We start from the raw sequence: 17250 nt of genomic DNA, 5'->3' as shown, positions 1-17250 counted from the left end.
AATACTAACTATAGTTCACCAATATGAATGGCAGAGACTTTTATGGGAATTCATATTACTGACTAGAAACTCTATTTATAGGTGATAGACGTGACATAGGTGATTGTCTGTCAGTCAATAAGTTCATCACTCTGATCTTCTAGACCGTTAATGAGAGTCTCAGACTAATTATAATCAAGCCTTGGACAACTTTATCAACAATTATTTAGTTATCGATCCCCCATCTCTGTTTGGTGGAGCTAAACCCCCTGTTTTGTTCTTTATTGATCAGCCCCTTGAGGTTCAATAAAATGTGATGCCAAGTAATTTGAGGTGACACATTGTATGGATTGGGAAAGTTAGGAAAGGGTCAAATCAATTATACTCATGACCTTGAGGTGTGAGAAGACAAGAAAGAGCCTAGCAAAGGCCTTTAAGAACATCTAACATGAGAGCCCATTAGCAAATCTGAAGATTCTTTACAGGTTGTATAAGCAGATAATGGAGCAGCCAAAGTGAGAGAAGAGAAACTCACCTCTTTTCTCTCTTTCAGGTTAGTGAGCATCACTATAGTAGCAGTCTTCTGTTCCCAAATCATCCGCCAGAAGTCAGCCACTGTGTCGTGTATTGGGCCTATGGAAAAGAGACTGACACTTACTACATAGATGTAAGTGGACATACTAGTTATACAATAGGCCTATGGTGCTAGAAAAATTATATGCTTACGTAAAATAAGTTTATTTCCATTCAGTAATCCTCTAGTAGTACAGCACTTTGCACAAAATGGTTGTACAAAGTTATATTCACCTTGAGCTGCAATTAATTTGTTCTTCTCTTTATAACCCTGGTTAAAAAGAAAAATGTGTTTTGCTGAGTTTATTAGACCGTAGTGAGAAAGGAAGTTATACTGGATGCATTTAAATTATTCGGAATGGGACGGAACGAAATACATAGTAAATATCAACAACTCACATCTATGTATGAGGCATTTATGTAGTCCGTACAAGAATGCCCATCTATTTGAGTTAACAACACCCTGGAATGGTCATCTGTTGAAAATGGAAGAAAGAGACAAAATTGTACTAGGAAAATAAGTATGCCTGTTTACAATTATTTCATTATGTTATCAAACTGATTTATCTCAAAAAAGTTCAAGCTACTCTTAAAGGTCAATTCCACAATTTTCAACGTAATTTTCATTATCTCCAGCACAATAACATGCTGACCAGACCGGACACGTCGCGTGCGTTGCAAAATTAATTTAGAAATCCATGTTATTCAATTATTGCACCCACACTGCTCGCGTGCGCCAACGAGCGTCTGCGTTGCCAACGAGCGTCTGCGTTGCCAACGAGCGTCTGCGTGGCCAATGAGCGTCTGCGTTGCCAACGAGCGTCTGCGTTGCCAACGAGCGTCTGCGTTGCCAACGAGCGTCTGCGTTGCCAAGGGCTAAAATAGAAGCCATTCCTATTTCTGACGCAGATAGAGCTGCAAGTCCTACCTCTCCCATCTCCTCATTGGTTTATAGAAACAGGTACCCACGTGCCATCTCCTCATTGGTTATACCCACGTGGGTGATTGAAAGACGAACTGTTTTGCCAGTCGTCATGGTAATACTATGAAAGTTTAGATGCCAATCACCATATAAGTTTAAAGATGAAAAAGCCTGGAAGGAGAAGAGATGACTAGAAATGATTCGGTTGACCGTTTTATGTGTGGATTAATTGTCGGAGTAGAGGACCTTGTGCATTTCAGGTAAAATAACAACTCAATGTTTATATCCCAGGACAAATTAGCTAGCAACAGCAAGCTAGCTAAATAGGACAAATTAGCTAGCAAGTGCAAGCTAGCTAGCTAAATTGCCATACATGTTTAATGCTTTTCGACCTGTCCCCAAATTAATGTAATGGGTTCAGAGTTTGTTTTGATATTTTAACCTGCGTGTCGTGATCGCGTTTGGTGTGGGGGGACAAAATACATTTATGCACGATGGCGCACGCGCGCAGCCGGTTTGGGTTCCATGTAACAGTGTGTACATATTTGAAAATGGCGCATTTCGAAGTTTTGTAGGGAAAAAAATGAAGTTCTACTCGATGACATCAGCAAGAAAATACCCTCCCACAGGCTAGAAATGCATTGCAGGTTTTGAAAAATCCCTGTTCTTACTTTTAGTCCCACCATGTGATGTCACAGATAAGCATTTTTTTAGGAGCTTTCTTATTATCTTTTTAACCAGAAATACCATAGAAACGCGCCGTTTTCACGTATGCTTTTGAGACAATGAATAGGAAGTTGAAAAGTAGAGGAATTGCCCTTTAACTGGCTTTAATGGTTACAAAATGTATTCCCATAACAATTCCATCACTCACATGGTAGGATGTTTGGATATCTGTTCTTGTCCCTGTTGATCTCCCTGCTAGCCTCCTCAAAGGAGCCGTGGTGGTAGCTACATGTCAGTGACTACACAGACACAACACAAACACAGGGGTTCAAACTCAGTCAGTCGAGAAGACTTCAGACATGCAGCATAATATGTAACAGCATAAAGAAGTATCAACTCTTCATGACATTATTAGATATCACATTATGAAGGTATCACATTACTACTGTAAGCACTATGTGTTGTTTGAAAAGGAACCTACATTGAACTCCTCTCTAAAAAGCTTGCAGTCGTCTGCCGAGCGTATTCGGAACTCGTCCTCCAGCGAGTCCAGGGGGATGGGGAAGTACCTCTTGGATGGAGAGGGGGATCGTGGGAGGAGGACCACTGTCTGCTCTCCTGTGTGAAACAAAAACATTGGAACGTCAATGTTTTTACATTCAGTACAAGAATTGTGAAATAAATAAATAAATAAAGATCACCTCATTACACGCAGGTGACTACTGCAAGTCGCCCTGGATAAAAGCATCTGCTAAATGACTAAAATGTAAAAAATGATGAGGTGACCTCATACAAGAGATGTATATAAACAACTGTCTGGGCCTTCAACTCTTCACTCACACTTCACTTACTCAACATTGTACTTTACATGTGAAAGTTACATTTATTACAAGGTATTTTGCTTCAACTGTGGCAATGTAGACTATGAATCTTATTATTATTTAGACTTGTTGGTTCATGTCTTGACAGCTCTCAATACAAGCATACGCCAGCAGTAGGATATCTCTACAGAATAGACTTGACTTTCTGTTTTGATTGTGATGACTTATCTAGAGCACAGATTCAAATCAGTATGGAATTTCAGAAAGGACTACTGTACACACACAACCTAAGACTTGCATCACATCCCACAACACATACTCAATGGTTCAAATGCAATATTGTATACGTAAGATGTACGTGGCAATGTGCAGCATAATGAAGTCGAGACATACCTTGATCTTCCAAGAAGCCATTTGGAGTCTTCTGAGAGACAAGAGCCTTCCTGTGGTTTCTAAACCTAACCAGAGAGTGAGAGAGAGAGAGAACAGAAAAAGGAAACGAAACAAAAACGTTATCTGACCATAACCCCAGAAAAATAATATTTCAGCTCAACAAGTCAGTAGAAATAGAAACCCACCATCTGAACTGAAAGCTGTTCTTTCTCATGAGAAGCAGATAGTATCCTCACCACTGAGAGGAGTTAACAGAGTGAGTGAATGGGTGAAAGCATGGTCTGATATGACCCAGCTAGCCATTTGTTTTCTGTTTTACTGGTAGAGCAGCTGTTGAAACACACACACACACACACACACACACACACACACACACACACACACACACACACACACACACACACAGTGGGGGTAGGCTATGCTGATAAGAAAACGGTGGGGGTGGGGTGAAGCCATCCAGTGCTGCTTGTTACCTTAGGAAGTATACTGTCAGGAGAACGATGATGATGAGAAGAAGAGAGATCAGCGTAGAGGGAAGGACATGGGCACCCTGGGAGGTGGGGTTTTCTGGGAAACAAAGATGCACACATTGTTACAACAAGTGTTGTCAATATTTACATGTAACCATTTTAATAGATAATTGAGCTGTTGACCTACCAATTGTTTAAAGTTATGATCAAGTTAATTATGCTGATTGTTCTGTTTAATTCACTATTCGTGCGGGAGTTAGTTACCTGAAGTCTGGTTGTCATGAGAGGAGTTATTCAAGGTTATTGTAGTTGCAATCAGAAACAACACCATTGTGACTGTGGAGATAAACAGAACATGAGTGAATACATAATACTGTAAGAAAATGCAGAAGCTGTGATGCTTCATCAATTCCACTAGAGGGTGCCCACGATACAAGCAAATCCTGGCCTGGTGATGACAGTGCTGTCTGTGAAAATAATGGGATGATGTCAGGCCCTCTGACCGTATGATTGTGTAACTCCTTGTATCCTATCCATTTCCTGTCCTGTCCTAGCATGTCCACTTAGCAGTATGGTGCATCACCTCTGATCTCACATCCCTAAAATACACATTAAGGTAACAGGAAGCACTATCTCATAGACGGCAGAAATCAGATCCCCTGTAGTCCTAGACAGACTGGAGAAGAGCTAAACAAGCTCAAGGGATGTGAATCTCACACTGCAGTCTCACACAGAGAGAAATAGCAATGAGCAGTGCTTGGATAGGGGGAGTGAGAAACAGTGAAAACAGAGAGAAAAATATCATTTTCCCAGAACGATCCAGCTGAAGGAAGAGGAATGAGGAAACTCCTGGTCCAATTGAGTAGCACTATGTAGCGTGAAGCAATTACAAGGATACATAGGCACTTTAAGTGAAAATCGAGAGTTTCATATATGAAACACGGGGTCTGAGAAAAAAAAAGGATCACTCATGTCAATGGGCAGCAGCTGAGAGAATAAGGCCATCTGTTTTGAGCCATATTGAGCCAAGAATCTTCACTCTTTCTTAATACACTGATTCCTTCAAGCTGATAGCTGCCCTGTCATCATGGCTTTATTTTCTCCATTTCATCACTATTACCTGCATTGCATCTCTATCAAACTATGCATTTCTACCTCTCTGTAGCCTTTATCTTGCTGGCAGTCTGTCTATAATTCCCTCACTCCTGGGCAAGTCTATTTAAATGCAATGTATTAAATACGAGAACAGTTATTGCCCAGTGTTTTATCCATGCGCAGACTTGAGAGCATCACTTTATATTACATGTCTCCTTAGCCTTAGAAAAAGCTGTTTGGCATAGACATCATCATTCATACTTCAAATCTAGTAGCTTCACTAGAAGTGGGTCATCCTGAAAGGCCTATAATTCATGACTTTTTGGAAACACATATGCCTCTCTCAATCTCACCCCCCACACACACACACACATATGTTCAAAGCCAAGGGGCATGTACTGCATATGTGCCACACTGTGTTGAAGGTGCCCAATCTCTCCCCAGTGTTAACAAGCTGACAGTGTCAACACCTGCTCCCTGCAGAACTCCACTGGGCAAAAACACATTCACTCACAGTGTTGGCATTCCACCATACCTGGCTACACACAACATTAACCATGAAGGCATCAATGATTCTGCCATTCCTATACAGCCTAACACTGTATATCACACGGTTTAGGCACATTTAGGTTTCCTTCCCAAACTGCAGTCTTTGTTTGCCAGAGTGCATGTTTGATTGAATTCTGCCCTGTTATGAAACAGGTTTGGGCTATGGCAGGATAACTGGGAAAGAAGGAGGACAAAGCTACTTCATTTAAATCCTTCAACTCAGCAGTCCTTCTCAGTGCTATCAAAAGTATGTTAATAGTTGGACCCAGAACTACAATGTAATTCATATTGCTGATTATAAAAGCTCGCAAACTCAATGAGACTGCCTCAATGGTATTTAGCATGCTGCAGTAGTTATTACCATAATCAAAAATGCATTTACATAACAAGGATTTCTCCATGCAGGTAATGTTATTAATACATAATGAAATTCATTAAATATTAATAGATGTCTATATCTACAACAATGCATCAAAACCAAAAAGAGAAAGTTGCAAAACACAACATCATGAAGTAACTCAATAAATGAATGGTATTTATAAGAAAGATGCAGGAGGTGGAGAAACTGATGCCAGCTGCATCCAAAAAAGGAACAGCTCGGTCTCACCTCAACTCTTACACGCAAACCTAAGTGAGCATGACAGACCCTGAGTAAAATGCTTGCCATTAAAAATAGCATGCTCATACAAATGTATCTTTACCTACAGAAGACTTGTAACCTTTTCATTTATTTGTATTATTAATTAAAGCAGAGATGTGCAGTTAAAAGTACGTATTCCATTGCAACTGGATACGTACTGTACAGGAGCTTTCAGATTTGAGAGGTTTTTCCTTCCTGTCCATTAGAGCCAATGAACAAGAAGGGTGATTCCACGCCAGGAAGACCCACATTGTTTTGAGTTCTCAGATTGTTCTGGAAATTCTCACATAGAAACTTCATTGGGAGGAATGATGTTTGACATGCTTTTTACATTTGTATCACAAACCAATTCAGGCATAATTATGATGAAAGTGGCCATTTTAGACCCTTTTTAAACCTATACACATTCCTCCTGATCTGTTAACAGTACATGATTTTTTTAAATGTATTTTATTTCACCTTTATTTAACCAGGTAGGCAAGTTGAGAACAAGTTCTCATTTACAATTGCGACCTGGCCAAGATAAAGCAAGCAGTTTGACACATACAACAACACAGAGTTACACATGGAGTAAAACAAACATACAGTCAATAATATAGTAGAAAAATAAGTCTATATCCAAAGTGAGCAAATGAGGTGAGATAAGGGAGGTAAAGGCAAAAAAGGCCATGGTGGCGAAGTAAATACAATATAGCAAGTAAAACACTGGAATGGTAGATTTGCAGTGGAAGAAAGTGCAAAGTAGAAATAATGGGGTGCAAAGGAGCAAAATAAATAAATACAGTAGGGGAAGAAGAAGATGTTTGGGCTAAATTATAGATGGGCTATGTACAGGTGCAGTAATCTGTGAGCTGCTCTGACAGCTAGTGCTTAAAGCTAGTGAGGGAGATAAGTGTTTCCAGTTTTAGAGATTTTTGTAGTTCGTTCCAGTCATTGGCAGCAGAGAACTGGAAGGAGAGGCGGCCGAAGGAGGAATTGGCTTTGGGGGTGACCAGAGAGATATACCTGCTGGAGCGCGTGCTACGGGTGGGTGCTGCTATGGTGACCAGCGAGCTGAGATAAGGGGGAACTTTACCTAGCAGGGTCTTGTAGATGACCTGGAGCCAGTGGGGTTTGGCGACGAGTATGAAGCGAGGGCCAGCCAACAAGAGAGTACAGGTCGCAGTGGTGCGTAGTATATGGGGCTTTGGTGACAAAACGGATGGCACTGTGATAGACTGCATCCAATTTATTGAGTAGGGTATTGGAGGATATTTTGTAAATGACATCGCCGAAGTCGAGGATCGGTAGGATGGTCAGTTTTACGAGGGTATGTTTGGCAGCATGAGTGGAAGATGCTTTGTTGCGAAATAGGAAGCCAATTCTAGATTTAACTTTGGATTGGAGATGTTTGATGTGAGTCTGGAAGGAGAGTTTACAGTCTAACCAGACACCTAGGTATTTGTAGTTGTCCACATATTCTAAGTCAGAACCGTCCAGAGTAGTGATGCTGAACGGGCGGGCAGGTGCAGGCAGAGATCGGTTGAAGAGCATGCATTTAGTTTTACTTGTATTTAAGAGCAGTTGGAGGCCACGGAAGGAGAGTTGTATGGCATTGAAGCTCATCTGGAGGTTAGTTAACACAGTGTCCAAAGAAGGGCAAGAAGTATACAGAATGGTGTCGTCTGTGTAGAGGTGAATCAGAGACTCACCAGCAGCAAGAGCGACATCATTGATGTATACAGAGAAAAGAGTCGGCCCGAGAATTTAACCCTGTGGCACCTCAATCGAGACTGCCAGAGGTCCGGACAACATGTCCTCCGATTTGACACACTGAACTCTATCAGAGAAGTAGTTGGTGAACCAGGCGAGGCAATCATTTGAGAAATCAAGGCTATTGAGTCTGCCGATGAGGATGTGGTGATTGACAGAGTCGAAAGCCTTGGCCAGGTCAATGAATACGGCAGCACAGTATTGTTTCTTATCGATGGCGGTTAAGATATCGTTTAGGACCTTGAGCGTGGCTGAGGTGCACCCATGACCAGCTCTGAAACCAGATTGCATAGTGGAGAAGGTGCGGTGGGATTCGAAATGGTCGGTAATCTGTTTGTTGACTTGGCTTTCGAAGACTTTAGAAAGGTAGGGTAGGATAGATATAGGTCTATAACAGTTTGGGTCAACAGTGTCCCCCCCCTTTGAAGAGGGGGATGACCGCAGCTGCTTTCCAATCTTTGGGAATCTCAGACGGCACGAAAGAGAGGTTGAACAGGCTAGTAATAGGAGTTGCAACAATTTTGGCAGATAATTTTAGAAAGAAAGGGCCCAGATTGTCTAGCCCAGCTGATTTGTAGGGGTCCAGATTTTGCAGCTCTTTCAGAACATCAGCTGACTCGATTTGGGAGAAGGAGAAATGAGGAAGGCTTGGGCGAGTTGCTGTGGGGGGTGCAATGCTGTTGACCGGGGTAGGGGTAGCCAGGTGGAAAGCATGGCCAGCCGTAGTGGATTTATCGGTGGTGACAGAGTTTCCTATCCTCAGTGCAGTGGGCAGCTGGGAGGAGGTGCTCTTATTCTCCAAGGACTTTACAGTGTCCCAGAACTTTTTTGAGTTTGTGTTGCAGGAAGCAAATTTCTGCTTGAAAAAGCTAGCCTTGGCTTTTCTAACTGCCTGTGTATATTGGTTTCTAACTTCCCTGAAAAGTTGCATATCACGGGGCCTGTTCGATGCTAATGCAGAACGCCACAGGATGTTTTTGTGTTGGTTAAGGGCAGTCAGGTCTGGAGAGAACCAAGGGCTATATCTGTTCCTGGTTCTACATTTCTTGAATGGGGCATGCTTATTTAACCTGTCTGGGCTAGAGGGCAGTATTTTCACGGCCAGATAAAAAACGTACCCAATTTAAGCAGGTTACTACTCTGGCCCAGAAACTAGAATATGCATATTATTAGTAGATTTGGATAGAAAACACTCTGAAGTTTCTAAATCTGTTTGAATGGTGTCTGTGAGTAATACAGAACTCATATGGAAGGCAAAAACCTGAGAAAAAGTCAACCAAGAAGGGGAGGATCTGAGAATTGTAGTTCTTCTTTCTAGTGCCTTTCGAAACTACAGTATCTGTGGGGTTACGTTGCACTTCCTAAGGCTTCCATTGGCTGTCAACATCCTTCAGAAAGTGGTTTGAGCCTTCTCCTGTTACTGGGCAGATAATAGGAGCTCAGTTTCTGGGTGGACTGCCTGGCAACAAAGGGATTGGATATGCGCTGGCACGCAAGCGCGCCGTTCCTTCTTTTTCTTCTTGAATGAATATGCTATTGTCCGGTTGGAATATTATTGCAATTTTACGTAAAAAATACCATAAAGATTGATTTTAAACAGCGTTTGACATGCTTCTAAGTACGGTAATGGAACATTGACTTTTCGTCTCTGGTGCCGGGCTCGCGCGTTATGCCTTTGGATAAGTGATCTGTACGCACGAACAAAACAAAGGTATTTGTACATAAATATGGATTATTTCAAACAAAAACAACATTTCTTGTGGAAGTAGCAGTTCTGGGAGTGCATTCTGACAAAGATCAGCAAAGGTAAGAGAATATTTCTAATAATAATTCTGAGTTTAGGTTGCCCCGAACTTGGCGGGTGTCTGAATAGCTCGCTGTGATGGCTGAGCTACGTACTCAGAATATAGAAAAATTTGATTTCTCCGTAAAGCTATTTTAAAATCTGACACAGCAGTTCCATCCAGGAGTAGTCTATCTATAATCCTTTAAATAATTGTTATATATTTTGGCAATGTTTATGATGTGTATTTTTGTAAATTGATGTGCACATTCACCGAACATTTTGGTGGGAATACATTTTCTGAACATCACGCGCCAATGTAAAATGCTGTTTTTGGATATAAATATGAACTTTATCGAACAAAAAATACATGTATTGTGTAACATAATGTCCTAGGAGTGTCATTTGATGAAGGTCGTCAAAGGTTAGTGCTTCATTTAGCTGTGTTTTGGGTTTTATTGACACATGTCCTTGCTTGGAAAATGGCTGTGATTATTTTTGTCTATGTACTCTCCTAACATAATCTAATGTTTTGCTTTCGCTGTAAAGCCTTTTTGAAATCGGACAATGTGGTTACATCAAGGAGAAGTGTATCTTTAAAATGGTGTAAAATAGTTGTATGTTTGAGAAAGTTGAATTATGCCATTTTGTTGTTTTTGAATTTGACGCCCTGATATTTCACTGGATGCTAGCGTCCCACGTAGCCTATAGAAGTTAAGATGGTGAGGAAGGCATTTAAAAAAAAAAAACAGGCATCCTCTACTGAAGGGATGAGGTCAATATCCTTCCAGGATACCCGGGCCAGGTCGATTAGAAAGGCCTGCTCGCTGAAGTGTTTCAGGAAGTGTTGGACAGTGATGAGTGGAGATCGTTTGACCGCTGACCCATTACGGATGCAGGCAATGAGACAGTGATCGCTGAGATCTTGGTTGAAAACAGCAGAGGTGTATTTAGAGGGCAAGTTGGTTAGGATGATATCTATGAGGATGCCCGTGTTTACGGCTTTGGGGTGGTACCTGGTAGGTTCATTGATAATTTGTGTGAGATTGAGGGCATCAAGCTTAGATTGTAGAATGGCTGGGGTGTTAAGCATGCCCCAGTTTAGGTCGCCTAGCAGCACGAGCTCTGAAGATAGATGGGGGCAATCAGTTCACATATGGTGTCCAGAGCACAGCTGGGGGCAGAGGGTGGTCTATAGCAGGCGGCAACGGTGAGAGACTTGTTTTTAGAGAGGTGGATTTTTAAAAGTAGAAGTTCAAATTGTTTGGGTACAGACCTGGATAGTAGGACAGAAATCTGCAGGCTATCTCTGCAGTAGATTGCAACACCGCCCCCTTTGGCCGTTCTATCTTGTCTGAAAATGTTGTAGTTAGGGATGGAGATTTCAGAGTTTTTGGTGGTCTTCCTAAGCCAGGATTCAGACACGGCTAGGAGATCTGGGTTGGCAGAGTGTGCTAAAGCAGTGAATAAAACAAACTTAGGGAGGAGGCTTCTAATGTTAACATGCAAGGCTATTACGGTTACAGAAGTCATCAAAAGAGAGCGCCTGGGGAATAGGAGTGGAGCTAGGCACTGCAGGGCCTGGATTAACCTCTACATCGCCAGAGGAACAGAGGAGGAGTAGGCTAAGGCTACGGGTAAAAACAATGAGAATTGGTCGTCTAGGACGTCCGGAACAGAGAGTGAAAGGAGCGGGTTTCTGGGGGCGATAAAATAGCTTCAAGGTATAATGTACAGACAACATCATTGTGTCATTATACTCTGTATACTGTGCTCTAAAATATGGAGAATGTCTGGATTCTGAAATACAATTTTATTACATTAATTTATTCAAAATAAAACATTTTATAGACATTGTTTTAAACAATATACTCTACAATGACATTACATTTCCAGAGTGGTTGCACTGCTAATTTTGCAGTTATGATAAAAGTTATGAGCATCACCAAGACAGTGAATGGGAAAATAGATTCAAAGGGTACTTACTCCCTCTACTTGTGATTTTCTGTATGTGATTGGTTAATGACCTATAATGTAAATTTCTATGTAGAAAAGGTATGAAACACACATATATATAAAAAATAAAACACACACACACACAGCTCAAAAAAATAAAAATAAAGGGAACACTAAAATAACACAGTTGAATGTGCTTTTTCTTTACAAAGTTGAATGTGCTGACAACAAAATCACACAAAAATAATCAATGGAAATCCAATTTATCAACCCATGGAGGTTGGATTTGGAGTCACACTCAAAATTAAAGTGGAAAACAACACTACAGGCTGATCCAACTTTGATGTAATGTCCTTAAAACAAGTCAAAATGAGGCTCAGTAGTGTGTGTGGCCTCCACGTGCCTGTATGACCTCCCTACAACGCCTGGGCATGCTCCTGATGAGGTGGCGGATGGTCTCCTGAGGGATCTCCTCCCAGACCTGGACTAAAGCATCCGCCAACTCCTGGACAGTCTGTGGTGCAACGTGGCGTTGGTGGATGGAGCGAGACATGATGTCCCAGATGTGCTCAATTGGATTCAGGTCTGGGGAACGGGCGGGCCAGTCCATAGCATCAATGCCTTCCTCTTGCAGGAACTGCTGACACACTCCAGCCACATGAGGTCTAGCATTGTCTTGCATTAGGAGGAACCCAGGGCCAACCGCACCAGCATATGGTCTCACAAGGGGTCTGAGGATCTCATCTCGGTACCTAATGGCAGTCAGGCTACCTCTGGCGAGCACATGGAGGGCTGTGCGGCCCCCCAAAGAAATGCCACCCCACACCATGACTGACCCAGCGCCAAACCGGTCATGCTGGAGGATGTTGCAGGCAGCAGAACGTTCTCCACGGCGTCTCCAGACTCTGTCACGTCTGTCACATGTGCTCAGTGTGAACCTGCTTTCATCTGTGAAGAGAACAGGGCGCCAGTGGCGAATTTTCCAGTCTTGGTGTTCTCTGGCAAATGCCAAACATTATGCACGGTGTTGGGCTGTAAGCACAACCCCCACCTGTGGACGTCGGGCCCTCATACCACCCTCATGGAGTCTGTTTCTGACCGTTTGAGCAGACACATGCACATTTGTGGCCTGCTGGAGGTCATTTTGCAGGGCTCTGGCAGTGCTCCTCCTTGCACAAAGGCGGAGGTAGCGGTCCTGCTGCTGGGTTGTTGCCCTCCTACGGCATCCTCCACGTCTCCTGATGTACTGGCCTGTCTCCTGGTTGCGCCTCCATGCTCTGGACACTACGCTGACAGACACAGCAAACCTTCTTGCCACAGCTCGCATTGATGTGCCATCCTGGATGAGCTGCACTACCTGAGCCACTTGTGTGGGTTGTAGACTCCGTCTCATGCTACCACTAGAGTGAAAGCACCGCCAGCATTCAAAAGTGACCAAAACATCAGCCAGGAAGCATAGGAACTGAGAAGTGGTCTGTGGTCACCACCTGCAGAATCACTCCTTTATTGAGGGTGTCTTGCTAATTGCCTATAATTTCCACCTGTTGTCTATTCCATTTGCACAACAGCATGTGAAATGTATTGTCAATCAGTGTTGCTTCCTAAGTGGACAGTTTGATTTCACAGAAGTGTGATTGACTTGGAGTTACATTGTGTTGTTTAAGTGTTCCCTTTATTTTTTTGAGTAGTATATATATATATATATATATATATATATATATATATATATATACACATACACACACACACACACACATACATACATATATATATATACACACACACATATATATACACACACACACACATATACACACACACACAAACACACATATATATATATATATATATATATATATACACATATATATGATCGCCCACGAGATCCTCCCGGTCAGGGCCCGGGGAGTGCATAACGGGTGCCCCCGACCAGGCTGAGGCCAAGAGGAGTCGGTGAGGCACTTGCTCTGGGAGTGCAGAGCCGCCAGGTACCTGTGGAAGGAAGCAGGCCCCCTGATCTCCCCGTGTCTGCCAGCAGGGGAGGACCTAACGCCCCAGCTCGTGCTGTATGGGGTGGGCCGAAGGCCTATTCCATAAAAGGCCTTCACCAAGCTCTGGCCCACCTTCACGTGTCTGAAGGAAGCACTGTGGTCCTCCCGCAACCTGCTCGTAGCGAAACGAATAGAGTACACCCCCCAGGCAGTGACCATGGTAGCCATGGAAGCCCTGAGGTGGTACAGAAGAAAGGGGGCCTCGACCCTAAGCAAAGGGTTCCCCGCAACACCCAAGGTCCCGGCAGCCACGGCCTGATAGCGCTGCGGTGCCTAGGGCGTTGCGCCTAGGGGAGGGATCTCCTCTGGGCCCCGAAGGACAGGACGGTAATTGATTCGGAAGAGCAGGAGGAGGCGAGTTTGATAAGCACTCACCCCGCTCCTGTACAAAAGGACCGAAAACAGCTTTTTAACAATGTGACTTTTTTTTAACATGTCTTAAAAATGCTTTACTTTTGTTAAATCATTTGTACACATTTTAAATGGCTTTTATAGATTTGAGGTTTTTACAAAGAAAATTACTTTTATTCATGGTTGTTTCTATTGTCTTTAACATGTACTTTTTAACAAATTTAAATGTTATGTTTTTATGTGTATAAAATGATGTACAAAAATATATATGAGCTGTTTTTAAAGGAAATGTAATAATAAAACTTTTCCAAAAGAAATGTATTTGACATATTATTCGAAAAACGAGTTGTTGGGAACCTGGATGCTGATTGGACGAGCAGCCTTCCAAGCCATGCTGTATTTGCAACACAGGCACACATATGCCTGCTAACAGTTCCATCTGAATTATCAATGCACCTCCATAACAATATAATCTAGTTCATGTTGCTGTTGGAATCACCCCTTGAATGTATCTCAACTTGCACATTAAAACTGCAATATGTAACTTTTTGGATGATGACCAAATTCACATAGATGTGCGCTATTTCTATAATTCCGTTCTTAAGTTTCGTTTTTGCGTCTTTTACTTTTGGCTTTGCTTCAAAAAGCTGAAAATACAATATTTTTGCTTACGGAAAATATATATTCACATCAGTTTAGATGGTACAATGATTATCTACACTATACTTGCTTGTTTTGTCACAAACTGAAAGGAGAACTATTACAATTGTAGCAACCAGGAAATGGTGGAGCGATTTCTGCATAGTGCATCTTTAATTCCCTTTGCTTCTAGGCTACCATTTGGTTTGTATAAGCGGGGGTTAAAATAAGCCTTGCTGTCTGCCTGTCCGACCTCAGAAACAATGTTTCACTTTTGAAATGCAATCTCCCCTGTACCATAGAGTGACCGTTGTCCCGACGAGACCTTAACTTTTCTGAGCCAGGCGAAATCATGCATTTATGTCATTATTATGGATATGTCCAAGTAAACACGGCTAGTTTACTGTAATTCTAGGTGCAATGTTTGACATGACTGTGTTAGCTGAAGTTGGCTAGCTTGTAAATGACAAGAACGTTAGTCAGCCTGAATAGTCAGCCTGCATTCCCTCCCAAGCAGACACGCAACTGCTCTCAAGGAACTGGACTATGTGCAAACTTGAAACCACCTATCCTGAGTAAAGGACATCTGAGGAAAACACTTATTCTGAGGAAATCTGAGGAAAATAACTTATTCTAATATTTCAACTACAATATATTGTATTTTATTTACACTGTTTATGCACCGCATAATTATTTATATACTGGATTCTTGACATAGCTCACTCTAATATATCTACTGCGGTACATGTCATTCTTAGTTTGTGTACATTTCCCCGGTGTATATATATATATGAATATATTGCATTTTTGATACTGCTACAGTGTTATTTGGGTTGTTCATTGGATTTGTCCTGCCTTTCTTGCCTGTCTTTTTTGTATTTCTGTTTACATTTTAGCTGTTTGCCATTTGACTGCATTGTTAGGAGCTAGTAACGTAAGCAGTTCGCTGCACCGCTATAACACCTGCTAAACTGTGTATGCGACCAATACACTTTGATTTGATTCGATTTGCATAGCAACATAACCAAAAAAAACTGACAACCAGATACTTCGGGTAGAAGAATGAAATTGTATGAATTAACTTATCCAAATAACGGTTCTACTGAAAATATGTAAATCATTGTTATTTTAATATGTTGGTAACAGTTTTATAAAAGCAACAAGGCATGCAAGTCAGTGCTATATAATGAATACACTAAGGTAAATGGATTGAATGGCCTGATGCGAACAACACAATTTACCTGTGACTGTATTCATTACATAGCACTACCTCTTGTGCCATATTCTTTAATATATATCTTTTTTAGATTTTGCTTATTTTTATACCTTTTCTACACAGAAATGTACATTAGGTCATTAACCAATCACATTCAGCAAATCACCAGCAGAGGGTGGAAGTACCCTTTGAATACATTTTTCCATTCAGTGTGTTGGTGGTGCTGATAAAATGTATCATAACTGCAAAATTAGCAGTGCGCCCACTCTGGAAATGTGATGTACTTGTAGAGTATATTGTTTGAAACAATGTCTATAAATGAACAAAATCTAAAAGGGTACTTTTGAGATATTCATATTACAATATTTTTTATGTTGAATAAATTAACGTGAAAAATTGTATTTCAGAATCCAGACATACTCCATATTTTAGCGCACACTATATGGAGTATAATGACACAATGATGTTGTCTGTATCATGTACGGGTTCAAAGATCATAGGGTCTTATAGGAGGCATGTGTACAGGTTTAAAAAGGGCCTAAAATTGCCACTTTCATCATGATTTTCTCAAAAATGGTTTGCGATACAAATGTAAAAGCACATCAAACATGCTTCCGCTCAAGTTTTTATGTGATAATTTCCAGAACAATCTGAGATACCCCAAAATATTTTCGGGCCTTCCTGGCATGGAATCACCCAGAACATTCGTTCATATTTTAGTCACATTTCATCTCATTCGTTCTGGACGGCCAATGACCGGCTTCATTCACTTGATTCACCACTAAGCTATGCAAAAATTGTTCATGTAAATTTGTACTGTGGCCAAATGTACAGTATGTGCTTCAAATGATGTGAAAGTAACTGTTTAAATGTGATGAATCCACTCTAATCTATTTTGACCTTCAGAAATACTGACGGTTATAGGTGGGTAAATATTCATCCCAGCCATAACCCTGAGTGGAAAATCCTATTTTTCATCATTACTTTACTCCAGGAAGCCCTGAAAAGCTATTGCACATCTGCACACACACACACACACACACACACACACACACACACACACACACACACACACACACACACACACACACACCTGCACACACACACACACAGGATTGCATGGATAACTGAACGGAGCGTTCATCGTTCAAACAGGATGCATTGAATTCCGAATTGCACATGACCACAATATCCACCCTGACATGAAGTGGCTATAGGTACAATATGGTTTACGGCTTGACATGAATCCAAATTAACCCAGCTGAAGAGCACATAGTGATGACTGAACCTTAGATTAAATACATCATGATTTATAAATTATTAAAACATATTTTACGGGTTCCAATGTCAGAGGACAATGGATACTGTACTCACAGGCATATAAATATGTTCTG

General features: G+C 41.5%; 1 protein-coding gene across 3 annotated transcripts in view; it reads right to left on the bottom strand.

The window, feature by feature from the left end:
* LOC115193724 (receptor-type tyrosine-protein phosphatase epsilon-like) overlaps positions 1–17250 on the bottom strand; it is a 59778-nt gene that overhangs the window by 14426 nt on the left and 28102 nt on the right. For all 3 annotated transcript variants that reach the window (XM_029752671.1, XM_029752668.1, XM_029752670.1), the window contains 8 exons: positions 4089–4160; positions 3828–3921; positions 3355–3419; positions 2622–2758; positions 2349–2439; positions 952–1028; positions 787–823; positions 515–612 (listed from right to left, as the gene is read on the bottom strand). In XM_029752671.1, coding sequence (XP_029608531.1) covers positions 515–612; positions 787–823; positions 952–1028; positions 2349–2439; positions 2622–2758; positions 3355–3419; positions 3828–3921; positions 4089–4155 — 666 coding nt within the window. In that variant the 5' untranslated portion in view covers positions 4156–4160. The remainder of the gene's footprint in view (positions 1–514; positions 613–786; positions 824–951; positions 1029–2348; positions 2440–2621; positions 2759–3354; positions 3420–3827; positions 3922–4088; positions 4161–17250) is intronic.

Source organism: Salmo trutta, chromosome 5 (genome assembly GCF_901001165.1).
Source record: "Salmo trutta chromosome 5, fSalTru1.1, whole genome shotgun sequence".
In the NCBI taxonomy this organism is placed as follows: domain Eukaryota; kingdom Metazoa; phylum Chordata; class Actinopteri; order Salmoniformes; family Salmonidae; genus Salmo; species Salmo trutta.
This window is presented reverse-complemented; position numbering and strand designations above follow the sequence as displayed.